Source organism: Streptopelia decaocto (genome assembly GCF_964273445.1).
Source record: "Streptopelia decaocto genome assembly, chromosome: 24".
NCBI classification, from domain to species: Eukaryota; Metazoa; Chordata; class Aves; order Columbiformes; family Columbidae; genus Streptopelia; species Streptopelia decaocto.
Window position 1 is genome coordinate 511,620 of NC_138679.1, and position 27,143 is coordinate 538,762.

The following is a 27,143-nucleotide window of genomic DNA, read 5'->3' on the forward strand; positions in this document are numbered from 1 at the left end:
TGTGCGCTCGGCTTTCCTGCTCTGCCCCCCCAGCGTTTCCTCTGCAGAGAACGCGGCTGGGTGCAGGAGCACGGAGCGCGTGAAGAACGTCCTCCCAGCGCCACCGGGAGAGCGTCGGCTGGAGCTGAGCGGGAACGTGCAGCGCCGTGCAGAGCCTAGAAACAAAATATTTTGTTATAGCTGTTGCTGCAATCGCGAGCACATAAACTGACACAGACATGGGGCGTGTTATCAGGGGAACGTTCACATTCATTCTGAATTCATCAGAGTGTATTTTCTTGGCTGACTCACAGCGCCATATATACGTATTGTACACTTACTAACATTTTATTAGAGGAAAAGAGTTTACATTGACAGATTACACAAGTGTGACATTGCATAGCTGTGAGTCATACATCTTTGTGTACCTCGTTACCATGCATTCAGTGTATTGATTCTGCTCCAGTCACAGCAGTTTGGCTGCTCCGCCTGGCCATCCTGTGAACTTTTAGAATAAGACGTATAGAAAGTTAAACAAGAGATATTCGTTATTTTGAAGCACGTGTAGCTATTGAGAGAGATCATTCACTCGCCCAGCAGCCGCGCTTTCCCGACGGGCTGCGCGCAGCCTCGAGCCGCTCGGGCTCCCGCGGGCGCGCTCACGTTCCCGAGCAGCGGAGCCCATGGGGCCGTCGCCCCTTCCCCCCCGGGCACACAGGCACTGGAGCGAGAGCTGCTCTGCGTACAGAGCCTTCTGATCCCAGCTCGCGGAGCAATCCTCAGAGTGACTGCGGAGGAAACGTGCAGGAGGCAAGGGGAAAGCAGAGCTGCTCCTCCGAACAGGCTCTCAAAGAATCAGCCCATCCTGTAATAGATCATCATTTTTCCTCCTCTAAGAATTGCCACTTTTGCTCTTTCGCTCCTGGGCGGCTGCCAAGCAGTCGCGATTCTCAGCAACCAGGACTCTGGAGCACGTTATCACGAATTGTTGGAGAATGGCTCCTTCAGGCAGGGCACCGGAGCCAGAGGCCAAGGTGAGGGAGAACAGCTTCCCTTCTCAAAGACTCAGCTCAGGACCATAAATTGGCCACAGCCAGAGAAGATCACAGAAGCTACTTGCATTATTTCTCTTCATGTCATAGGGAAACGTTGATCTTGGCAAACTTTGTGCAGCAAATGGAAACTCTGCTAGAGACCTGGACTCCCACTCCATGCAAGTCTCCAGCGCTTTCCCCGCAGGGAGGCTGCACACGCTGGCACCGAGCGTCCTTCCGCCAGGACTGAGATGGGGCTGTGAGCCCCGGGGCGACCAGAGCTGGACGTCACCAGCGCGCGAGGCCGAGCAGAGCGATGGATCTGCTGCCCTTGCCGCGCTCGTTACACCTCCCGCTCCCACCCCCGTGTGCTGGGTCTGGTCCATCGTGTGTCCCAAAGATGGGGTCACTGTGGGGCAACTGCTGTAAGGGGTGGGGGGATCAAACCCCTTATTCACGGCGTCCTCCCCAGTGTCCCCAGGACGGGGACCCATCCATGCGCCCATCCCACAGCAGGTCCCTGTTGGAACCTGGACCTGTCAGCGTCCCCTCGCGTCATGGACAGTCTTTTGGTGTTTCCAGGGCAGGGACCCCTCTGTGTGCCCCACGCCACAGCTGGTCTGTCACAGTGTCTCTCAGAGCATGGTCCCCTCATCACAAAGTGGGTCCTTCAGTGTCCTAGGGGAGGCAGAGACCCCACAGTGTCCCCTCAGCTCACGAGGGGGTCCCCGGGGCAAAGACCCTTCAGTTTCCCCTCAAAACCCGGGGGCAGCAGCACCTGCCCCCAAACCCGGGAATAAGGGGAAGGATGAGAGGGGTCCAGCCCCAAACTCCACACTAAGGGAAAGATGAGGGGGGTCCGGCCCCAAACCCCACGCTAAGGGGAAGGATGAGGGGGGTCCGGCCCCAAACCCCGCAGTAAGGAAGAGGCAGCGAAGGGGCCCGGCCCCGAACCCCTGGCTGCGGGGAAAGCTGCGAGGGGACCCGCCGGCCGGTCCCGGCCCCGCTCCGCCCCGCCCCGCTCGGGCTGGGACCGCCGCGCCGCGTCCTTTTATACCGGGGCTAAATTTAGGCTGCGCCCGAGCCGCTGCCTCCCGCCCGCCCCGTCCGGGACGCGCTTCCTCCGCTCCCTGCAATTGGCTTGAGGGCGCCCGCGCCCGCGTTATAAGGTGGGGAGGGCGCTCGGCGCGCCGTCCGCCGTCCCGGCCGCACCATGGCGCTCAGCGACACCATCCTGCCCTCCTTCGCCACCTTCGCCAGCCCCTGCCGCGAGAAAGCCCTCCACGAAGTGAGTTTCTCTCCCGCTCCCCGCGCGGCTCCTCGCACGGGTGGGCGGCGGCGCCGCGGCCCCGCGTGTCCCCGCATCTGCCCCCTCCTCAAGCGGCACCTCTAACCCTGTCCCTTTGCTCTCTCCCCAGAGGTGGAAGTGCGACCAGGAGGCCAAGACCCCCGCGGGCCCCTGGGGCGGCCTCTCCCCGCGCAAGGAGGATGAAGATCTCAACAACGTGCTGGATTTTATCCTTTCCATGGGCAGTGACAGCTACGGCCAAGGCGCGGCCGGGGGGGACTATCCCCCCGCCCAAGGGGACAGCGCTGCCTTTTACCAGACAAACCCGTCCCCGGGATGCTACAGTGCCCTGGAGCAGGGCAGCCCCCCGCCCTACAGCGCCGGCATCGTGCCCGAGATGATCCGCTCCGAGATGGACTCCAACTACTGCCCTCCCAGCAGCGTCCAGGGGCGGTTCTTTGTGGCCCCCAGCTTCGGGAGCCCGCAGTTCGTTGAGAACATTAAGCCCGAACCCGACATGGACAATTATGGACCGGTCTTGGGGCTGGTGCCCCAGGCTTGCCCGAAGATCAAGCAGGAGGGCAACGCGACCTGCATGATGGCCTACGAGCAGCCCCGGGTGGCCAGCTCCCCCCAGATCCCCGGGGCAGAGACCCCCCCTCTGAGCCCCGATGACCTCATGGTGAGCGACTGCCACGCGCAGATGATGTGCCCCTCGTCCGTGTCCTTCCAGCAACCCTACCACCCGGCCTCCGGCTTCCACCACCCGCAGACCCACCTCCAGTACCAGAACACCTCCCAGTTTGGGCTTTTCGAGGACAACCTGCCCCTGCAGCCCGCGGCGCCCAGGGGCGTGCTCACCCCCCCCTCCTCCCCGCTGGAGCTGCTGGACTCCAAACCGAAGCGGGGGCGCCGGTCCTGGCCGCGCAAGAGGACGGCGACGCACACCTGCAGCTACGCGGGCTGCGGGAAGACGTACACCAAGAGCTCGCACCTGAAGGCCCACCTCAGGACGCACACAGGTAAGCGCGCCGGCGCGGGATCCGCTGCTTGTGGCAGCTGCTTGTGTAACAGTTTATAGCCTGGGCTTTAACCCCGTAGCCTCTTAAATCCCGGGATATCCACGGTTGAGCTATGACAGGTGATCAGGTCTATAATGTCTGAGCGTTCTCCTATGCATATATAGGTCAGAGCTTTTCTAAGGGCTTCTGACACCCTTTCTCGAAAGGTTTTCAGTGCAGGCACGGATGAGTAAAGGAATTACTGAGCAGCCTCGCTCGGTTGAAAGCGCTTGGCTGTATGGGAGGAGGGCTGGGTGGCGCAGGAGGAGCGGTGGGTGCGGCGCCGCGCAGGGAGCGCCGGGTCACGCTGTGCGTCTCTCCGCAGGTGAGAAGCCGTACCACTGCAACTGGGACGGCTGCGGCTGGAAGTTCGCGCGCTCCGACGAGCTCACCCGCCACTACCGCAAGCACACGGGCCACCGGCCCTTCCAGTGCCACCTGTGCGACCGCGCCTTCTCCCGCTCCGACCACCTGGCGCTGCACATGAAGCGGCACATGTAGCCCCGACCCGCGCCCGCCGCCGGGGCCGCTACCGAACTGCTCAGGGGCAGAGGGTGGAAAACTGTAGCTGGTACTACGTAGGGAGGCACCGGCGCTCCAGCGATGGACGCGGAGGAGGATTTGACACAAGGAGGCTCAGCCGGGCTCCTCCTGCAGAGAACTTTGGTGGCTCGTGTCCGTGAACCTGCCCAGCCAGGAGAACGGGGGTTATTTATGCAGCTTCCGGAAGGGCGAACGCCGTAAGACTCCATACAGATTGTATAGAAGAAGCTGTAATTATGTTTGTGTTTTTCTAAGTGCCCCGTCCCAAGCTTTACCAGACAATGTTCGTATGGAAACTGCCTGAAGTTGACCCTAGAAGAGAGAAATGAATGTTACTGTAGCTCCCGATGTTATTTTAGGTCTCAGTCAGGAGAACACTCCGATGGTCGGACTGGGCGTCCCACAGGTGCAATAATACTCGTGTCTGCCATGATCTACACTAGAAGTACAGGGCTTGACGTCTTGTAAGAAAATAACCTATTTTACTGTATTTTTTTTATATATTGTAAATAATTTTATACAATGAGAAATATTGTATATGTAAATAGAAGACAAATGGGTATTTTGCCTATTTCTGTTTTTATAAAAACGTAATTTTTCAATGTTTGAAAGCATTTCACCTTTTTAATAAAATAAGTTCCGAATTGCTGTGATTTCGCTCTCGGGGACGTCGCTGTCACCTCCCCCGGCGGGGCCGGCACCCCCGTCGTGTCACAGTCACCAGCGACTGTGTCACAGTCACCAGCGACTGTGCGAAGCTGCTCAAAGACTCCGAGCTCCGGGTGTCTGTAAAACAGATGAGAGAGCAGACAATCCATCCCAGTGCCAAACAAGGTACAATACGGGGTTTATGCAGAAAACAACAAACAGCAAAGCAAATCACATCCAAAATACACTTCCTAAAAATGGGTAAGAAAGCAACACTGTAATTTCAGTCTCATTTCTAGTTTGTGCTGGACTATTTTAATAGCATCCTTAATGTTTTCCAGATGCAGTTACAGTTTTGCCAGCAGCGTGTGGGTTTTTACTATAAATTTAAACACTGCATTTTTGTAATTACGGAGGCTTATTTTAGGGCATTCTTGTCCATAAATTACCCGCTCTCAGGAGCTCGGCGCAGAATTCCAATGGAACAGTAGTGGAATTCAAACACATTCACAACACAGGTTAAATACCTTCATAACTCACTCCCCAAACTTGCATTCACTTCATCACGTGGAATCCCACCCGGGTTTGGGGAGCTAAGGAAGACATTGACTGTTCTGAAGGAAAACAAGTTAGGAAGCCCCGTTCTGAAAAGTGATTTCAAATGCCGCAGCGGTGAATGAGTCGCTGCGATAAGTCAAACGGGCCCCCCATCCCTGCACAGCTGTAAATGAGATCACCAGTCTAACAGCGCATCCAGGCAATTACTCCGCAGCTCTTAACGAGGATCCTCTGTTGTTGCAGCCCCGGCTTGGTGGCGAGCCTGGGGACGTCAGACTCAATCACTGTTAATTAAGTATGCAGAGTCAGCTCCATAGCGAAGCGTTTTCCTCAACATCTGGATACTTGGAACTTGGTTTTACTCGAGGTTGTGACATTTTCTCTGACTTCACAAGTTCGAATACACGAGAACGAAATCAACAGGAACGCGTTCAGAGTCACTACAAATATAGCTGTTTTTCTGTGAAAGCAAATCTGCAGTTGTTCATGTGGAACAGATGTATTTTGGGCTTCTAATCATTGACATGGAAGAATGAGTTCCACATTTCACTTTTATAGCTCTTTCAAAGTGAAATACAGGCGAGATTAAATGTTTCTTCATTAAAAACAAAGCTCATTTATTTGCTAGAAAAAAATTGCACAATCTCGTTCCAGAAAGTGAGGATGACTTAACGACGTTCTAAAATTAGCACACCCGTTGTTGCAACAGTTCTAGGTGTTTCCTTCTCTGTCCTCATGGGCGAAGGTTTTCGTATTTCAGCGCGTCCTTTGGTGTTTCCAACGCGATTTGTGGAGCCGTTCCCGCTCTCAGCGCGGGGTCAAACTGCTCCCTCGCTCGTGAAAAGAGACACGGAGGTTTGACACCCGGCTGCAGCGGCACCTCTGCCCACATCTGGAACACACACACACACACACACACACACACACACACACACTCTCCCCCCCATATGGAACAACAACCCCCACACCTGGAACATCCCCACACTTGGAACAACCCCACACCTGGAGTATCATCTCCACATCTGGAACACCCCAACACCTGGAACACCCCCCCATCTGGAACACCCCCGGCAGAGCTTTGCAGAGCTCGGGAGCCTCACGCCGTGCTTACCCGGCTCCGCGTGTCCCCGGCCGCCGCTGGTGACCTCCCCTGGCAGCACCGGGCAGCGTCCCTTTGGTCCGGCCATTTCTGCCTCCTCCCAAACCGCACAGGTGAGGGACGACACCAGCCAGAGAACCGGCGCGGAGCACGAACGAGAAATGAGCGTCATGGCACCCACCAGCCCTTTAAACAGCCCCTTTGCGGCTCGTCCGCAGCGCCCGCCGTGAGGGGTGCCCCTCGACCCTCCTCCGGCACCGAGGGGAAGGGCCCATTTCCCTGTCCCAGCCCGGCTGGATGTCACAGCCTGTGCTCCTGTTCCCCACGAGGTTCTAGATCAGACACGTCTTGTCTGCGAGATCCCGTCTCCCCGAGCGGCGCAGCCGTGCCCGGCTGGGAGCTCCTCACCATGAAAACCAGCAGGTTGTGCCCTCTGAGCATCTACATTTGTTGCCACCATCTGAAAACAGGGCAGAGCGATCCTCTTACCTGTAAATATTTTAAAAGAAAATAATAGGTATAAACACAGGCCTCTGAAAGTGTGGGGGGATGCGGAGCACACGAAACACCTATAACAGCTCGGCACCAGCTATATTTTAATTCCTAAAGGGAGGGCACCCATGGTAACTTCTGTGTGGTCTTACAGGAAACTGCAGGTTCTTGAATCTCAAGATAATCTTGTAGCAGAAAGAGATGCTGATCTCATTCTTCTCACACTCTATTATGAGTAATTTTCGATTCTCTTTTCCTTTCTTCTTTTAAATCGTCTCAAATCAGCACATCCCAAGATAATCCCGGTGACCCACCCGACCCCCCGGCAGCGAGACCCCGGCGCTCCGCGGCAGCTCCTCACAACACCAGCTCGGCGCCTTTGGGTCAGTTGGTTCCAATTAACACACGAGTGCCGGGATCAGGTGCACGCGGTGTCAACTGCAGCGACCCCGAACTCCATCGGGCACGCTAGGGAAAGAAACGGAAAAAACCCGTAAAGAAGTGGTAGTTGAAGCCGACAGGAGGAAACGCGGAGTCTGCTGTAAACAAGGGTTTCACACATATTCTTATAAGACACCGCAGCGATGGGCTCCGTGTGCTTGCAAGATAGATCGCCAGATTAGATAGAGTGCGTGAGCACAGAGAGCAGCAGATCCTGCGCGCTGCTCCTAGTGAAAGTTGTAGCAGTGTTGCTGAGCTTGAGCCCCGTCCAGAGCCGTCTCTGTTGGGAGCCGGTTCGTTCCGCGCAGGTTCCGGGCTCCGGGTTCCGGGCTCCGGGCTCCGCTGGGAGCCGCCGTGTCTCAGCCGCTGGCTGCGGAGCGGCCGGTTGGTCTGCGCCCGCGGGATCCCACCCCAGCAAACGCCGGCGCGGATGCTCCCGAACCACCCGCGTCTCCAGCCGCGAAGCCAACGCCGGCCCGGAGCGCCGCGTCCCCTCTGGAAGGGCGCTCGAGACGCGCGGTTTGGCAGATGGGGACGGGAGGGCAGTTTGAGCTTTGACTGTGGCCTTTGCTCCCCTTGCGCAGGGACGGGGGCTCAGTCCCTGGTTCACAAACTGCCCGAGGACACCGACTGGCCCTGAACGGCTCCCGGCCGCGAGAAGTGCCGAAAAAAGTCTGTCCGTTCTTCCAAGGACAGCACCGCGCGGTTCGGTGGCTTTCGGTGCTGGGAGCTCTGCGGGTTCTGGAGCCGTTTTGTGCATCTGCCGAAGCCAGAATCCCAAGCTCTAGCAATTTCTTCTGCTATATTTAAATAAAACAACTCTAAGAAAGTCATGTAGCCGTCGCTATGGTAACCAGCAGTGTTGGGGGGAAACATAAAGAGCAAAATTCAAGCCAAACCCCGCGTAATTTAATAGGGAGAAACCTCTCCCCATGGCGAACATCTGAACTGCGCTGGGTGGGACCGACGAGGCTGAAACTCCAGCTCCAGCGGGTCCGGCGCAGCCCGCCCGGCTCATCCTGCGCGAGAGCAGCTGCTGAGCCCCCCGGTCCACAAGGGGCGTCCCAGAGATGGGAGAGGGAACAGATCTAAAAGCCCAACACCAGGAACCTAAAGCACGCAGCCACAAATCCACAGGCCGGCATTAACTGCCTCGACTTCTCAATTCCCAGAGACCCCTTAATGCTCCGGCCTACTTGATCCCAAGGAAGCAGTTCCCCACCCTTAGGCTGAGCTTAGGAAGGGCCTGCACCGCAAAGCCGCGCTCTGAGCTCCCAGCGAGCAGCGGGCGCAGGGATTATCCTGAGCTCGGCAGGCACAGAATGCTGTTTGATTTCATCTTTTGAGGGCTGACTTTTCAGCCACAATTATTTATCTTACAATATTTGCTGTAGACACAAAAAACGAGTCACGGGCGCTGCTTTTCCTGAGGAAGATCAACAGAAGCACCTTTCCAAGCACAAGGAGAGCAGGAGCAACCAAGTTTTCATTTACTCTGTGACCACAGCGAGCATCAGTTACCGGATTATTCACCCGCTTCAACTCGAACTCCTTCAGCAAACCACAAGTGTTGAGTCCTTTGCCATAAGCGCAAATTCAGCACCACAGAAATCGCAGATGAACGTACAGTTTATAGGCAGATACGCTGTCCCTTCAAATCACTTTTCCTTGGCTTTCTTGCACTTCTCACAGCTCAGAGCACTCCCGCAGTTCTGACCTATCGCTGTGGCATCAGGAAACATCTGGAATATCACACTGGACATTCCCTGTGACATTTATAGATCAGGCGAGAAGCTACTGAGCCTGAGGCTCAAACACAACCCAGGACATGCACACGAAATCCTCAGATCCCAACAACCCATTTTTAATGGCCTGTGCACGATGACGGTGTCAGTGGGTTCTGATGTATCAGTGATTTTGTATCAGAAGCACCTGCCAAACAGGGATGGAGGGAGTTTGGTGCACGGGACGGGCAGAGGGCACAGCGCTCTGTTCTCTGCACGGAAAAGCTGCGACTGGGGCCGAGGTTTATGGGAGGCTGAACAGCAGAATTATATGATGTTTGCAGCTGGCAAAGAGCGTTACGAGCGTTCGTCAGCAGGGAAGGCTGGAGCGGCTGGAAGGGTGCTGCATCAGCACCAATAAAAGGTTTAATTGTGGTCATGACGTTAAGAAAATGCCAATCAGACAGGAGGTCAGAGGTACTCGGGGTGACTGAATCGATACTCACGTACGCACAAGAGATTCAGCAATTTTCTCCCGGCAACGCCGCCCTTGTGGCCAGGAAGCCAATGGGACCTGGGGTGGGTTAGAAGGGGGTGGTCAGTAGGTCAGAGAGGTTCTCCTGCCCCTCTGCTCTGCCCTGGGGAGACCACACCTGGAATATTGTGTCCAGCTGTGGCCCCTCAGTTCCAGCAGGACAGGGAACATTCCAACCCGCCTGGACACCTTCCTGTGGAACCTCAGCTGGGTGTTCCTGCTCCATGGGGGGATTGCACGGGATGAGCTTTGAGGGCCCTTCAGCCCCGGACACTCTGGGTTCTGTGGTTCTTGCCCAGGACACCCACACGGTTCTTCCCTTCCCAAGGCCCCTCTTGGCCCCCACGCGCTGCCCCGTGCGGAGCGGCCTTTGGGATCAGGGACCAACCACAGAGATCGCGCAGCTATTTGGGAAAGCGTCTGGATTAACACCTGTCAGACTCCAAATGCTGGAATGGGAGCAAAACATGAAGCTGTGGCTCAGGATTTTGCAAGAGAAGGAGCATCATGCGGAGGGGACGCGGTGGGAAGTCGGGCCCGTCCCAACACCGCAGCCAAACCCAGACCCGAAACGTCAAGGTACTAAACACACCCGCCGGGCGCTCTGTGCCCAACCGTGCCCGCGGTGCGGAGCAAACAGAACTAACGGGACAGTGACGAGTCAGGGTGAACAACGGCCACCAGCAGGACGGGAGGTTTGTCCTGGCGGTCCCTCCAGCCCCTCCCAACACAACCGCAGCTCACAAACCGCTCTGGAACGGGGCGGGGGGTTTTCTGACGGGTCTGAACAGCCCCAGCGTGGCCGGGATGGGAAGATGGGGACGAGAGAAGGAAAAGCCCCGTGGAGGGCGTGGGCGGAAGGAAAAGGTGTCGGCGCAGAGACCGAGCGGGTGGGCGAGGGAGATCCCCAAATCTGACACAAACCTCGCGAAGCCACGGGCCAGGACAGAGAAAGGAAGAGCGCCCAAGTCTCACGGCTCCAAAAAGTAACTTCTCATTTATTATATTAAACAATAACATTTCTCTTATAATATTAAACAATAAACACAGGAGATGGGTTAAAATTAAAATACCTTTCAATGTGTTATGATGTTTGAAAGATAAATATAGCTACAGTAACGTACATATTTGGAGACGTTGGTCAGATTGGGTCAGTGTCCGTTTGCACTCCGCGCCGTCCCGGGGCGGCTGCAGCTCGAGCGCAGGAGCGGCCGGTCCCGGCGACGAACATCGCGGGGTCCTCACACAGATAAACTTAAACAGGAGGGAAAAATGAAATTTTCATTTCATAACAAATTAGCCTTTATTTATAAAACTTTCAAGTAAAAAGAGCAGTATATCAACTGATAAAACAGGTGTGCCAATGAATAAAGTTAAGGTATTGACTCTAAGCCTATGGGGAGATGCAACAGTTGGCGCACACCAGGGATCACGCTGTTCCAGCGCTGCCAGATGTTTGAACGGGATCGTTATGAGCACAAGATCAATTTGCCTGAACAGAGTCGCGACTCTAAATGAGCATCAAACAGAAACGAAATTCCTGAGAGGGAGGAATAAAACACCCAAGAGGGAGAAACGGAACCCGGGGGAGCGACGGTTCTGCTGGGACCAGAGCGCCCGGGGCTCTGGGGAACAGAGACCCTTCCCAATGAGAAACACCGAGGAGGAAATCGCAGCCCCAAAAGGATTAGAAGGAGAATCCCCAGAAAAGTGCATCATCTCTGAGCGTAGGATGGCAGAGCGAGTTCTGCACAATTTCTGACAACAGGTTTCACAGGCACGAATTTAAAGAGAGGAAAACGCTGCACAGGCAGACGCAGTTTGGAATTTGCCGCACGGGGAGCACGAGCGTGAAACGAGACGCGGTGGGGCCGGGACGCCACAAGGACAATGTGCAACACAACCCATCGTACGGCGCTGGCGCGGCCGCGGTGCTTTATGAGATCTGCCTTATTGCAGAATGGCTGGGGCGGTTCACAGTATAACTCGGGGGAAGCACTGGAGGCAAACGGGGACGTACGGGTCTCTAAAGGATAATGTGGGTAATTCAATACCTGTGTCCTACACGCAGTTTGCCTGCGTAGGTTCCAGGTGAGTAACTGCCCGTCCCTCCTGGTTTAGCTCTGTGTGCAGTTCAGGCTGCCCGCGAGTCACCCGGCGCGGACAACAGGCGGCACAACACACACGGGTGCTGCTGCACAAACCTCCTCGGCGACCGCTCAGCGACCAGAGCCTCACAACCGACCCCCGTCAGAGCAGAATCAGCCCCGCTCCTTCCCGGAGCCAGGAATGCGATGGACACTCATTCCTGCCAAAGCCGAGCTGAGGTGGGAAGGGAGGAAAACCAGAGCTGCACTCCAGATGATTCTGCGCAACCTACAGAACTGGAATGAAGCAAGAAAACCATGTTTTCCGCCTTAGCGTGTGGCTGTTCGGGGTGTGTGCGAATGGGAATCGCTTCTTGAAAATCAGTTTTAAAGAGACGCTAAACTACAAGCAAATGCAGGAGAAAAATCCCTGCCCCAGCCTAGAGAAAAGAAGGTGAAGATGACACGAGTGCCACGAGCAAGGAGATGGGAAATGGAGCCTCCGTTCAAAGCCACTTTGGCACAGGGCAGGGGGTGCGGGCGCGGGGCAGCGGCGCCGGGGCACGCGACCCCCTGGAGGCCACCGAGCCGTCGCCTCCTCTCCTTCCCTCACCAGAACCCTGGACTCCCGAGAGCCAAGACCCCGCTGCACCTTCCTCCATCCACCTCTGCTTAGAGAGCACGTACACACACGAGCTTTGACATACAGAATATATGTGCATATTCTACATATTCACTGTATATACACATTTTATGTACAGCACAAGTAATTATATACTAGACATAGTATGTGGACGTATGTAGTATATACACAATTATTACATTATACAATACACTATATATATACATACACATAGACACAGATAATAGGATCCCAATGTACACTGTATATGCATTGTGTATACTCACATTTTATATATCGCGCACTGTACATATTTTCTCTGTGCTTTAAATGTCATCGTTCTGGAGGAAGAAGCCGATCAGCGTCTCGCGATAAAGTTTGTGTTAGAAGAACAAGTGCAGGTATCACACAAACCACTGAGTTACGGGCAAAGGGAAGAACGTCCGTCACCTCCTTCTGACACGGAAAACGGTCTGAAACACGACGGGGACAAATCCCAGCGACCTTTTCTGCTACTGCAGCCTCTAAAACTGTGAATCCAGGCTGTGCCAGTAAAACTAAGTTACCAAATCTAACGCACTGTGCAGAGAGGACGCGTTCTGTCCATCTCCATCTGCTCCATCTTTTGCTACTGTCCAAGCAAATATGAGGAACGACTCAATAAGGAAACAGGAAAATGAGCAATTAGTTCTAACACTATATGGAATGCTGGATTAATTCACATTTCTGCTGAACATGTTAAAACCACCGACTCACTGCCCTAGGAGCTGATGAAGCGCCGTGTTCCGGAGCACTCACAGCAGCAGGACGTTCTGTCCTGGTGCGTAACTCAGCAATGGAGCTGTTCAGCTCATCCGCCCCGTCCCACCGGAGACGGCACCTGAGCAGCAGCCCAAAAAGGCGTGTTTCCTTCCTAAAATGGCACCGCACATGAACGGGGGGTTTGTGGAGCAGAAGAGACACCACAGAGACTCAGCCCAAAGGAGAAGGAGAATCTCCCACATGGTACCGCTGGTTTAACTTTGCTGAGAAGCCTGCAGCAAGTTTTGGAAATTGCGCTTTCATAGCAAAAGTTTCCCCTCGTGATCCCTGCAGGCAGACTCCAGCTTGACTCCAGAGCCTTCACGTCCTGTGCACCAACAGAAACGAGAATTCGTTGCTGTTTTAGTGTTTGATCATTTAATCTAACGTATTTAAGAGAAAAAGAAGAAAGCATTTCCAATCAGGTTCTGTAATGGGTTCAAGCTGGAACACAGGAGGTTCCACTGAAATTTGAGAAGAAACTTGTTGGGGTGAGGGTGGCAGAGCCTGGCCCAGGCTGCCCAGGGGGTTGTGGAGTCTCCTTCTGTGCAGACATTCCAACCCGCCTGGACACCTTCCTGTGGAACCTCAGCTGGGTGTTCCTGCTCCATGGGGGGATTGCACTGGATGAGCTTCCCAGGTCCCTTCCAACCCCTGACACTCTGGGGTTCTGGGATTACCCCAGAATGGGGACAGGTTGTTGTCATTCCATGAACAGGCACTAACTTTGTACTATGAAAACAAGAGCAGGGCAGCCAGGACATGCAGAGCAGAAACGCATCAGAGATGATGAAGGAATGCCGCATTTTCAAAACAAATCGAGCAAATGTTACAAGGGCTGCACCAGTCAAACCAGACTGTTCAGCTCTGTATCCCTACAGAACCAAGGTCAGGAAAGCAGATTTACATTAAGGACGTTTTAAAAGCTTTGTGCTAGATGCCTTTTCTATTTAGACATAAAAGTTCAAGGCAAAGACAGCTGAAGTTTTAGAATTCCTGTAATCAGAAAAAGGCATTTTTAGTAAGTAAATAATTCACAGACTTATCATAAGGACTTACGTATGACATGTAAAACACATTCTGCGTTATCCTTAGCAGGGGGAAGTACGGAGTTCTACAGGTGGATATCAAATCTGTTCCTAACTGTTCCTGCAGGTTGTATTTTAAAGTCACCCCAGTCTACCAGTACTACTAGAACCTAACGCATGAACGTGCATTTGGCAAATAAAATCTGTTGCAGCTTGGCCTTATTTCAGCTCATTATATCTGATCTGTAAGCCTGTGCTAGAAGATCGGTGCAATTCAAGAAACAGGTAACGACTGACACGTTGGGCGGGTAACACCAGTAACGCTCTGGCTGGAGCTGGAGCCAAAGAGGGACCATGAGTTGTAGGGGTGAGTGTGGCTCAATCTCGTTACGGTTTCCATTGCTTGATCTGACACAGAAGCAGCACTCGAGCTCGTACCGCAGTCCTGCAGTTGTATTTGCTTAGAAGATCAAGCACGATTTTACCTACTGATTTCATTGCCAAATTATTTACCCATTTACTACAACTGAATTAACTCCCTCTTTTACGCCGCCGCATGCAGTTCGACTGGTCTTTCATAGAGGTTTCAAATCTGTAATGTTTTATACACATGACTATGGTTGTATTAATGACATATAAATCGCCAGATTCTCTTGTAAAAGCCACATCTCCCGCATAAAAGGGACCATCTAATACTGAATTTATGCTGGAGACTTTGACACAGATGACGCAGCTGCCATACTGATTAGCCTACCATGAATTATTGACTAAACGTAACAAGTGAAAGCTAATTCTAGAAATATTTTCCTTTTATGACATTTTCTTTGAAATTCATACTGCAGCCTCCAAAACCCACTGGAATTCAGGTCATAAAATGCCAGCTTCCCAAGTCGCAGTTGACCATGTGCAACGTTGTCTTCCACATGAAGAAACTTCGCCTTCAGTATCTTCGCATCATATGTTCGATTTCTTACAAGCAGTAATTTTTCTCTAGAACGTGACAGTACAGCTTAGACAGTGCTTCCTGCGTGCTGAGAGGCCACACGGAGCCCGGCTGGACGTAACCAGTCTTGCTGAGAGTTGAAGGTGACTCAAACGATTTTCACGACATAACCCATGAATTCAGTATTTTGCAGGAGCCGTGTCCAGGGTTCCGGGCGGGCGGAGCGCGGCCGCTCCTTAGGAGCTGGGCATGTCGGCCTTGCTGAGCGCGATGGCCAGCTCCAGGTCCTCCTGCTCCTGCCGCCGCAGCCGCGCCAGCCGCTCCTGCTCCGCTCGCTCGCTCTCGCGCTTGGCCCACGCCAGCTGCTGCTCCTCATTGCCAAACTGCAAACGAAACGAAAACCCATCAACACACTGACAAAGAGCTGGAGCGTACGTGAAAAATACAGCGAGACAGGCTAATTCAATACATGGGTCAAGTACACCACGCTGTCCCAGGGCAGCTCTGGATGCAGGTAAAATTCACTCACTGATCTCCTCACTTCATCCTTTAACTTATGTCCTTAATCTCTTCCACGAACTGGCCCGTGGGGGCTGCACGGCCCCATCTCCGCTGTGTGATAACGGAGCCAAACGAGAGCTCCACAAATGAACCTGTTGAACCTGTTGCCCAAAATATTAAAATATTTGATTGAAATCATAACAATTTCAAACTCAAATATAATCTCACAGAATCCCAGAGTGTCAGGGGTTGAAGGGCCCTGGAAAGCTCATCCCGTGCAATCCCCCCATGGAGCAGGAACACCCAGATGAGGTTCCACAGGAAGGTGTCCAGGCGGGTTGGAATGTCTGCACAGAAGGAGACTCCACAACCCCCTGGGCAGCCTGGGCCAGGCTCTGACACCCTCACCCCCAACAAGTTTCTTCTCAAATTTAAGTGGAACCTCCTGTGTTCCAGTTTGAACCCATTGCCCCTTGTCCTGTCACTGGTTGTCACTGAGAAGAGCCTGGCTCCATCCTCCTGACACTCCGCCTTTAGATATCTGTAAACATGAATGAGTCCCCCCTCAGTCTCCTCTTGTCCAGCTCCAGAGCCCCAGCTCCCTCAGCCTTTCCTCACACGGGAGATGCTCCACTCCCTGCAGCATCTTGGTGGCTGCGCTGGACTCTCTGCAGCAGTTCCCTGTCCTGCTGGAACTGAGGGGCCACAGCTGGACACAAGATTCCAGGTGTGGTCTCCCCAGGGAAGAGCAGAGGGGCAGGAGAACCTCTCTGACCCACTGACCACCCCCTTCTAACCCACCCCAGGTCCCATTGGCTTCCTGGCCACAAGGGCCCAGTGCTGGCTCATGGTCACCCTGCTGTCCCCAGGACCCCCAGGTCCCTTTCCCCTACGCTGCTCTCTAATAGGTCATTCCCCAACTTATACTGGACATCTTACCATAAGATGTCCATAGACTTATCATAAGTGTTCCAACTGACTGGTTAATGGTACACAAGTTCTATTTTTGTGGTTCAAAGTAGTGAGTGGGGGAAAAAAAAAGGGAAAAATAGGCAAACGATTGATTGGAAAGAAATGAGGATATGCCTTATTACAAATGGTTCCATAAATCAAATTGTCAGGAGCAGAACTGCCCATCAGTGAAATACCCAAAGAGTCAGATTTAATGCCAGCAGAAAAGTTCAGAATTCAAGGAGAATAAAGTTGTGTGCAGGAACTTGCCAGGGCCTCAAAAACCAGCCAAATTTCCCACTACAATCTAGGGAAGATCCTCATGTCACTTCTTTGCAACAGTAAATAATAATTCCAGTTAAAATCAGGTTATTCAATTATTCAAACCTACATGATTCTATTCTCAGATTCCTTGGACTCAAACTGTGCGTCAAAAAGTGTTCGGTCAGTAAAACTGCCGTTAATTTCCATTCTGAAGAGAAACAGTCGGCAAGTACAAGCGCAACACTCGTGTGGATCGCAGGGTGACCGTAACTCGAGCCTCTGCATGGCAGGGGAGGAACGAGCCAGTGCAACACAACTGCGGCACAGGGAAGCGAAACACCCAAACCACCGACAAGAATAGGGACCAGGCTCTTTTCACTCAAATTTAGTTAACACTGATTTTTTTTCCTTACAGTCGTGGAAAGTAATTCACAAAATCGACTAAAAGCTGAAGCAATCCAGGCTACAAGAAAGACGACAAGAGCTGGCAATACTCATTCTGTGCATTATTTGTCCTTCAGTCAAGGGAGAAATTGGAGGTTGGTCAAGAAATTTCAGATAAAGCAAGTTTTGCGTCTTGTTTTTATTAGGAAAGTCACCATTGTGTGTACAATCACAGAACGTAACTGCAGATCCAACAGGCCAGCGCCGGCTGTGGCCGAGCATACAGCATGTCTGAGTTTAACTGGGTAAATCAAAGCAGCGGGGCAGCTAACGGCACCCACGGGTGGCCTCGGCCACCGACACCACACAGGAAAGTGACACACACTCGCTGTTTACTAATATCTAGGGGGAAAACCATCCCAAACAAGCAACCTGAAGGATTCGGCTTCGAGATCTCCGCTTGCTGAACACGGACCTGTGTCCCTCAGCGTGAAATCGGAGGTTAAATCGGCAACTTTCCTGCGTGGCCACGTGGCAACAAAACCACGTGCAAGGAGGGAGGAGGCGGGGAGGAGCAGACTCCCGCCTGCTCCTGGAGGCAACGGGAACCACGCTGCTGCTGTATTTCCAGTCACTGCCAGTCCAATAACGTACCTGCCAGGCCTAGAAGCAAAGCCAGGCCTTCAGAAACCTGGGCAGGGTTTAACGAACGGGCACTTGGCTCAGCTTTGAAACTGCCTGATGCTCTCCCTTGGAGGGCAATATGGACAATTCTACGTTGGTTCTACAAGACAGATTTGTTTTCTTGGTCTAACAAGGCTCTTCTACAACATCAGAACTTGGAATGAAATTGAACAGCTACATTTTCCATCCCTGTCTCCTGGACGTCTCTGTCTGAGCACGTCCCACCGCACACAGCAACATGGCAACGGGATCGCCAGAACTGTTTCACAAACACTTACAAATACTCCATGGAATCTTTCCCTTCAAGAATGTGGTGAAATCGCTAGAGAAATGTTTTTAACAATTTTTTATGAATCTTTACATCATCGGCTCCCAAAAATCGGTTTACAAAATGGCCTCCATGCAACAAAAACAATACACAGATTCCGCTACAAAGAACTTGGGAGTCAAGGCACACTGCACTAAAATAACTTAAAATGCAAGTCAACCCTTTAAAATTCAGCATGAAACTCCTTGGTTTTTATTGAAATAACGCCTTTTTATTACAGCAATATTAATACAAAACCAACGAGGACAGCGTGGAGTTACTGAGAGACAGAAGGCAGCGAACAGCAGGTTTGCGGTGAAAAGGAAAACCCAAGGGTGCTGCAAGCAGAGCAGAAAGTGGTTTGCTCAGAGACAATGAACTTAACTTACAGAGCTGAAGTCTGCAAACCCCACGGAAGAGTCTTTAGCAGTTTTACTCGAAGAGGAGGGAGCAAACGGATCTTTTCCACTGAATGGGTCCCCAAAGCCCTTTTTGCTCTGGAAGGGGTCGCTGCCGTCAGCCCCGAACGGCTGGAACGGGTCGTGGGCCTTGGGGAGGTCTGCAGCGCCCAGGTGGCCGACGGGGGTGCTTTTACCTGCAAGGGCAGGGAAAAGAGAAAAGGTGACGTTACTTACCATGGACAACGCAAACCCCTCCATAGGAAACCGCTGGTACACTCAGCACCACCCGCTCTTCCTGCGCTGGCTGAAAATTCAACTACAATGGTTCTCATTTCTCATCAGCATCACCAACGGTTTTAGGTAAACGGACTGATTATCTTAGTTACACATACTGCAGTATTAATAGCATCAAGATTGCAAATGATAAAACCCAGTATAAAGACAACCTGGTCAGAAGAGTTTGACAAGTATGACTATAGTTCGTTTTCCAGGGTCGGAGACATTTGAAGTTAAGTTCGCCATGTTCTTCAGGGTTTTGTAGGTTAAAGAACAAAACAGGGTCTAAATTGGTTATTTTGAAGAAAAGCTGAAAGAGGGAAACCCTTCTAAGATCAGGCTGATATTCTGCAGGGTGATTTTAAGGGCCGTGCCCATGCTGAACACGCTCAGCGTCTCCCGAGCCCCCCCGCCCTTGGCGCGTTGCTGCTGGTTTGTCCTATCCTGCCGCATTCAAAGGCGGTTTTGAGGCCAAGCAGAAGTTTGGTTCAGTTAGATGTTCAAATGTACTCATTTATTAGCCACAAATTACTCATAACGCCACCAGAACGGTCTCCGACATCCTCGTGGCTCACACCAAGGGGGCTCTCCCAGCGCAGTGAAGCACGTGCTCAGGTACACAGAGATTTTTGTATTCCCGTGTTTAGTATGTTAGGATGTGGGTACAGTGCTTCTATAACGTAAAGCAAAAATACCCAAACCGCATGAAAAAGTCACCAGTTGAAGTGCAGGACATCGCGAACACGGTAATACTGCAAAATATCTGCGTTAGTAGCAACTGAGATGGTACATTCGGTGGCAAATGTTCCCTTTTCAGGTGACGCTGCCGTGGGTCTGGGCAGGGCCAGAGCGCAGCGAGCACTTGGAACCCTCACTGGTTGATAGTTCTGCTAATAAGTTTCAGGGGAAAAAAAGTTCAGAAAAAAGCACAACAGGTCCTGTTCTGAAACCGCAGCAGTTTCAGCAGTTACCCAAGCGGTGCACCCAAACCACACCAGGACTCACTTCAGCTACGAGGGCCGACGAGCAAACTGGTTTACCACAGCAAATGCTGTTAACTCGGCGTGAACTCCACCCATGCAAAGGGTTTATCTCGTTTCATACCCACAGCAAACTGCAAGGGCCACAGCTCTAGTTCAGGCAAACAGAGCCTCACCGGTAGGACGCGATTACAGAATCTCTCTCACCGAATTACAAGATATTGACAATGAAACAATGAAGCGAAACATTTACAGTTCTCTCTCCATTCTCTGTTTCAACGACCGTCCTAACTTTGTGTTTAGAAGAATCTCACAGAATCTCAGAGTGTCGGGGGTTGAAGGGCCCTGGAAAGCTCATCCAGTGCAATCCCCCCATGGAGCAGGAACACCCAGCTGAGGTTCCACAGGAAGGTGTCCAGGGGTTGGAATGTCTGCAGAGGAGACTCCACAACCCCCTGGGCCAGTGGCTGTCACCCAACCTTCCCTACACAGGTGCTCCTGTCCAGGAAAACTTTCTAAAGTGAAAAACATGCTTTAAGAAGTCAGTCATGCTATGTAGGATGAGTAGTGATAGTGTGAGTCCATACCTGTGATTGTAATTAACATATAACACCCGGGTTCCCAGCTCTGACGTCCTTTCTATGGCGGAGGAAGTTCTGCTCTAGAAACCTCTGGACACGGTGCGCAACACAAGATGCTCCAGCACGTCTCTCTTGGCACTTCACTCAGTTTGTGTGTCATTCCCAATTTACTCAGCATGTTTTTCACCACCCTGTTCAATTATCCAGCTCTTCCACTGACGCAGAATAAAACTTTCATAAACTCTGAACTTCGGAACTTAAAAGACATTATTAGCAGTTTTCAAAATGTGCTTCAAGGTTACATTAAAACCGATTTTCTACAGAATATTTAGAGGTCTCCAATGGGGCTGTTTCTGCACTGCACATCAAACTCAACAGTTGGGTGATAATACTCTTTGCATGAAATAAAAATATATATTTTTAGTAACAGAGGGAGAATTTTCCTATGCAAAACCCCCTTGAAACTGTTTTTGCTTAATATGTGCAAAATCTGCACCTTGAGTTGGCCCATAACTCCGCAAACCTCAGCTGAAGGGAAACATCTGAAAACACAAACTGCTCAAGAGGTGAGAAATCGTTAGGAGCTCAGCCTAACGACCCGTTCCGAAACAGGTTCTGAACAGCCTCTTTTCAGCAATCAGTACTGAGATCTCTTCACTGCGAGAGATCAACGCCAACAACACAATCAAAGCGCGAATGGAATGTTTGGTTTGTGGCCGGGCAGGTGCTCCACCTGTGAGTCACTATCCTACTCGATTACTCAACACGGGGCAGCGTGTCCAACGTCACTATCCTACTCAATTACTCCACACGGGACGGCGTGTCCAACGTCACTATCCTACTCAATTACTCCACACGGGACGGCGTGTCCAACGTCACTATCCTACTCAATTACTCCACACGGGACGGCGTGTCCAACGTCACTATCCTACTCAATTACTCCACACGGGATGGCGTGTCCCACATCACTATCCTACTGCACACAGGACACTGTGTCCAACGTCACTATCCTACTGCACACGGGACGCCGTGTCCAACGTCACTATCCTACTGCACACGGGACGCCCGTGTCCCACATCACTATCCTACTGCACACGGGACGCCCATGTCCAACGTCACTATCCTACTGCACACGGGACGCCGTGTCCAACGTCACTATCCTACTCCACACGGGACGCCCGTGTCCCACATCACTATCCTACTGCACACGGGACGCCGTGTCCAACACAGCCGGCAGCTCTTATACAAGCATGAAAAAGGAAAACAAAAGAATTTTCCTGTCAAGTCACACATTCTGAGGTTGAATTCTTCACTCTCTGCTGCAGAGGAGGGAAAAACCTAAAGGCAAACAGGCAGCGCGGTGCTGGGGAACGACCTCGGTGCTCGGAAAGCGCGAAGGAAACAGGTGTGCGGCACCATCAAACAAACACCACGCTCGTGCGCTCCTGCGATGAGCAACCAACGCGGCGCCTCCTCCCTCTCCTCCCACAACTCCAATATGCCCATATAAATAAACGCAAGAGATCTTTTTTTACTCATTGGTTAATACAATTCTTTCTTCTGTTCCTGATCACATCTATTACACCTAACGTGGCTTCTTTCTTCTTCCTAAATACACAGAGCAAGTTTCTGTGCAGATTCGTGCGCTGGGGCCATTGCACATGGTGCGGGTCAAAAAGAATGGCCACAAACCCATGGTGTGTTTAAACACGAAATATTCATAAGACATCATTTTCTCTCAAGAAGTGACGTCAGTCAATGCAGCAACAAAGCCCTGAGGCTTTGGTTTGTGTGTTTTCTAAGCACGACGCTGAAAACACTGTGAAATACTGATTTTAGTCTAATGGAGACACTGAAGACACAAACACAACTAAAACCATTTATGTGTCCAATTCAAAAAGCAGCAGAGAGCTTTGCTCTTTCTTCCTCACTGACAACTGTCAATCCAAGGGCAGTGTAAACCAACAGTGTTCTTGCACTGATGAAAAATAAGTCTAAAATAGAAAGAGAGCCAAACCAGCAAATGCCTTACATTTAGAGAAGTGGCACATATGCAAAACCTATATTTATCGGTGACATGACGGAGGAGGAAGCACCAAATACAAAGGAAGGCAGCAGCAGAACAGGGCTGTGCAAGCATGGCCCCTCTGGTGCTGAGCAGCCGGTTCTGCACAGGACCAGCTAAAACGCATCTGAAATGGCTCAGGGGGTGTAGAAGACACCCCCAAGAGTTATTGTGGCTCCAGAGCTTCTGTTAGACAACCCTGGTCCGGGTAAACCCGGAATGTGTGTGCACTCCCCACCCGGGGATCCGCTCACAGAGCTCTCAAGGCAAACTGCCTGCAGAGTGTTTCCAGCACACGCCGAAGGGAGCAAACCTGCCTTACATTTACCTCCGAGGTCCATGCAGCACAGGAACAGCACAAAACGCTGCTCTGGGAGTCGGCTGTTAACTCTTCTTGCATTTTAGCTCCTCTGGGCTGACAATCTCCTGCAACCACACCGGTGAGGACAAAGCAAAGGATCCTCACCCCAGGCTGTGGAATTCTGATTCTGCAGATGACGGGTTGCAACGTGCACACAGCTAAAAGGAGTCTGCAGATTAATTCTACAAAATATTAACATCCTGACGATCTTGATAAATCTTTGAGATATCTGAAAGCCCTGACCCCTTTTCATTTTTGAGCCATCCCCGGGTTCACCTATCGTCTCTCTTCATCTGCCAACTGGCAAGATGAAAAAAAATAGGACTCGATCAGTGAGATTTTGCCCCAGTCAGCAGAGGCTCCTCTGACTGCTCTGGTGGGACAGAGAACACATCGAGCAGCTTGCAGTTTGTGGTTTGGTAAGAACACTGAACCCTAACAGCATGGCTGGTTACATTTATCATCACCAGCATCATTGCTGCTGCTTAGCACTAATTCCTAGTCACTCACATTAAATGCTGTGCAAAGCTTTGTGCTTGTCCTGAGGTCTCCGGGCACCTCGGAGGGGTGGGAATGACACCTCAATTCAGGTGCTGCCTGCTGCCCTGGTTCGTCTTCTCAAGACTTTTTCCAGTATTCTGACATATAAAAACACAACGTGAGAACGGAATCGATATCCGTAACCCAAAGGCAGAGGCGTTAACCACTAAGCTCTGAAATGTCCATGTATAAATTGAGTTGCCACCATACACCAGAGCTACAAAGAACAACTGTATCAAAAAACAGAGCCAAAGCTCTTTGACAAACTCACTGAGCACGGTCTGGAATAATAACTTCCCACTATCACTTATTTTAATACCTGTATTTCAAATAGCAGCTAAACAAATCAATCCTTCGAATTCCAAGTTCCATGATATTTTTCTGCTATTTATGTGTTCGTATCCAAAAGAATCCCAGAGTGTCAGGGGTTGAAGGGCCCTGGAAAGCTCATCCCGTGCAATCCCCCCATGGAGCAGGAACACCCAGCTGAGGTTCCACAGGAAGGTGTCCAGGGGGTTGGAATGTCTGCAGAGAAGGAGACTCCACAACCCCCTGGGCAGCCTGGGCCAGGCTCTGACACCCTCACCGGGAACAAGTTTCTTCTCAGATTTAAGTGGAACCTCCTGTGTTCCAGTTTGAACCCATCACCCCTTGTCCTATCACTGGTTGTCACCCAGAAGAGCCTGGCTCCATCCTCCTGACACTCCTCAGTTCAGTGTGAGGATGCTGTGCAGACTGTGTCAATGTCTCACTCAAGCCAAGGCAGATCACGTCCCCCGCTCTGCCATCATCCATCCATCTTGTTGTGTCCTCATAACAGCCAATGAGGCTGGTCAAGCATGACTTCCCCTCGGTGAAGCCACGCTGACTGCCCCAATGACCCTCTTATCCCTGATACGCCTTGAGGTGGCACCAAGGAGAAGCCGTTCCATCGGTTTCCCGGGGATGGAGGTGAGGCTGACCGGTCTATTCTGAACTTTTCCAAGTACATTAGCACTGAAGTTCACTGTTAATACAATACCCACCACCTCTACTAGTCACTAATATACAATATATTTAATATAAATTACAGCACTTACACAGCTAGAGTAAAATAAAATCATTGGTTGTATTAAATAACTATTGCAAGAAGCAAGCACACTGAAATTGGAAAGTGTTTTTAGGACTTTTATATTCTTCCAAGGTTAAAAAGGTCAAAACCACTATAAGCGAGCAATAAAAATTTCGCAGAGGTTGAAGGTTACAGGCTGGTTAGTGGTGAAGGTTCCTCACTAATATCTCTGGTTAACGGCGCTGCTGTAACCGCAATGTGGAGTGGCTGGGGCTGCGCTCAAAGGAAGTGGTGAGGGTGGGGCAGAGCAGCAGGTCCCACGATCAAAGCACCAGAGCACTGAATTTACTTATAACCCAATCACTGACACCCACACAGCGACTTCCTGCACTTTAAAAAAAATAAAAAGAAAGATAAAAAAATCTGTTTCTCTCTTTTTGTAATCAACAACTTTTACCTAGAAACTAGTTAGCGGTGAACTCGGGCTGATTTCAATCTGCAGCTCATAGTAGAAAACAGAATTGTTCAGCTGTGAGAACCTACAAAACCCATTTAACTGACAGGTTTCAGTGTATCGGCTCTTTCAGACTCTTTTTATTCTTAATTACACAATAGTCCTTAAAAACCCAAAAGCTATAAAGCAAGCAGAAGCTCAGCAGTGCTAAACAGGACAGGTAATGCCCTCTGACAGAAAAGAAAATGTATTTATCAATCTGAAAAACTCCGGTGTTTCAGCGCCAGCTCCAGGCAGACTGCACACTCCCTGCGAGGAGGGTCAGCTCTGCAGACCGGGCCCTCCGTCCCGCTCAGAGGGAATTGCCTACTACAGTTACCCTCCTTTCTTTCTTATCTGAGCTGCTCTTGAGGCCTGGGGTCAACTGCCCCTTTCTGAGTGACCTCGCAGGTGGGCCTTGCGCCCACCCTCACCCACCTCCTCTTCAAGATCCAGGGCCTCAAACCCATGGCGGGCGGCACCTGGGGAAGCAGAGCAGGCAGGGAGGGGGGTTGCCCACGGCCCGAACTGGAACTCGCTTCCAAGCCTCGTCATCTTCTCTGTCCCCTCCCTCTGCCCGACAGTGACAGGCAGGGGCTGTCTCAGGGATTCTCCCTCTGCCCGACAGCGCAAGGGGTTCGTCACCTTTGGGGGTGTCCCCTGGAGCCTCTCTGAGCGGCGCCAGGGAGTTACTCCACCAGTCCATTTCCTGGTCACACTCCTGCTGGCCCTCAGCGCCTCAACCTCCTCCTTAAGCTTTGCAGCCACGTAGAGCAGATGTTGCACCTGCTCACAGCTCATCTTGGAAGACTCTGGTTCAAAAGGGAGCGAGAAAAAAGGAAAATGACTTCTGAAGAACAGAACAATGTAAGCCTGAGATTCAGCTGTAAGGAAACAGTGTCACGACTGTCATTCCCTCTCTTAACCGTAGGTTTTGCGAAGGGGAGGATGCAGATCTCAGGGTGTCTAATCCACGTCACGCGGTGTTCGCCCGTCCTTACAGTCAGCAACAACCACACACGTGGGTCCAGGACACCCCACAACACCCCACTGGATTGAGGAGACAGTGTTTGCATGTCACCTAACTCCTAAAAAACTGTACATGCAGAAAAGTACTGAATTAGGACCAATTCCTGCTGGATTTTGCCAGTTTCCCCATCAACAACTACTTGGAAAGTTCTATATTAGATCTTCACTGCACCTGCTAACAAAATGCAAGCAAACCACACAAGTGCTTCCTAATACTGAAAATCCCCCCTCAACAGAAAGAACAGTTTTACTAAAACAAGTATGAACTGGGAACAGAGAGGTAAACACAGGTTCAGCTGGCAAGAACGAGATTTATCCATCTTTCAGCAAGATCTTTATCACCTACTTGTTTTTTAATTAAACAGACCAATAGAAAGGTAAGAAACAGCGGAAGTTTCTCATCTGTTGTTTGTTTTCTGAGCAACGTTCCCATTTCTGACACACACTTGCTCGCCTGTATCTCTTGCTAGAATCACAGGCTACTACTATATAATTTCTCATGCTTTAAGTAACCACCGAAGATCGTCTCAGTTGTGGAAGGAAGGGAGGGGTATAACTGCACAAGCACATGAGGCCCATTTGCTTTAAAAAACCCTGCTTTGTTTCCTCCTCGGTCTATTTTATCATAACAACATTTGCTTTGGTAGAGCAGCGGAACCTCACAAACACTGCGTCTCCCAAGAAGAGGGGAAGGTGCACGCTGAAACGGGTTTTGAAAAGCCTGATTAAGGGCTGAGTGCACACGTCTAACTTCAAAACAAAGTATTAAAGCGAAATGTTCTCCAAAGTTCCTCCCTATGTGCAAAAGAGGGAAGATACACGAATAAAAAGCATACAAACCTTGTAGGTGAGTCAATCCCACGGCATGGATTTCCCACCTGTGCTACTGTTACACTTGATTTGCCAGGAATAATCACGTTTCGAACAAGAAACAGAAAGAAACCACATGAAAGAGATAATGCAGGTGCATTTAATATTTGTTTGACTCATTCAACTTCATATAGGCCCCTTAAACACTAAATTATTTTATGTAGACATTTCTTATAAAGAAAAGGGCGGCCACTTTCCATGAAAACCAAATTAAGATGAAGAACATCATTCACAATTCCAAATAAGTACCTTCAGCTTTTCTATTTGTGCTCCTATCCATGTCCTATTAGCTGCTATTTGCCCACACTCCATACGAGGGGGTTTCTGGGTTGCTGAAGGCTCTCGGTACCTCCGCAGCAGAACAGATTTGCACAGAGCGAGCCCGGAGCAGAGCGTTCCAAGAACCTCTCCCCAGTCCTGGGGCACTTCTGACAAATGTTCAGCAATACTCACCCCGCCAAAACCCCATCACCCCATTCCAGGGCTTCACTGTGCATCGTGACCTCTTCAACAATAAAATCA

The 27,143-nt window shown here is 51.2% G+C and overlaps 2 protein-coding genes across 6 annotated transcripts in view; one reads left to right on the forward strand and one right to left on the reverse strand.

The window, feature by feature from the left end:
- The first annotated feature begins 2,207 nt into the window (after positions 1-2,207).
- KLF2 (KLF transcription factor 2) lies at positions 2,208-4,558 on the forward strand. Its single transcript, XM_082071849.1, has 3 exons — positions 2,208-2,301; positions 2,432-3,323; positions 3,688-4,558. The coding sequence occupies exons 1-3, from the start codon at positions 2,227-2,229 to the stop codon at positions 3,861-3,863; spliced, it is 1,143 nt and encodes a 380-aa protein (XP_081927975.1). The 5' UTR covers positions 2,208-2,226; the 3' UTR covers positions 3,864-4,558.
- Positions 4,559-10,190: 5,632 nt separating this feature from the next.
- EPS15L1 (epidermal growth factor receptor pathway substrate 15 like 1) overlaps positions 10,191-27,143 on the reverse strand; it is a 37,905-nt gene continuing 20,952 nt past the window's right edge. For 3 of the 5 annotated variants that reach the window (XM_082071914.1, XM_082071913.1, XM_082071911.1), the window contains 2 exons: positions 18,364-18,569; positions 10,191-15,266 (listed from right to left, as the gene is read on the reverse strand). In XM_082071914.1, coding sequence (XP_081928040.1) covers positions 15,120-15,266; positions 18,364-18,569 — 353 coding nt within the window. In that variant the 3' untranslated portion in view covers positions 10,191-15,119. The remainder of the gene's footprint in view (positions 15,267-18,363; positions 18,570-27,143) is intronic. The other 2 variants (XM_082071915.1, XM_082071912.1) reach the window with 1 other exon arrangement.

Bases quoted from the DNA above. Each gene is read 5' to 3' on its own strand.
- KLF2 (XM_082071849.1), top strand. From the start codon at position 2,227: ATGGCGCTCAGCGACACCATCCTGCCCTCCTTCGCCACCTTCGCCAGC. The intron at 2,302-2,431 runs GTGAGTTTCTCT...CTCTCTCCCCAG, and splicing joins GCGAGAAAGCCCTCCACGAA to AGGTGGAAGTGCGACCAGGA. The intron at 3,324-3,687 runs GTAAGCGCGCCG...GTCTCTCCGCAG, and splicing joins CCACCTCAGGACGCACACAG to GTGAGAAGCCGTACCACTGC.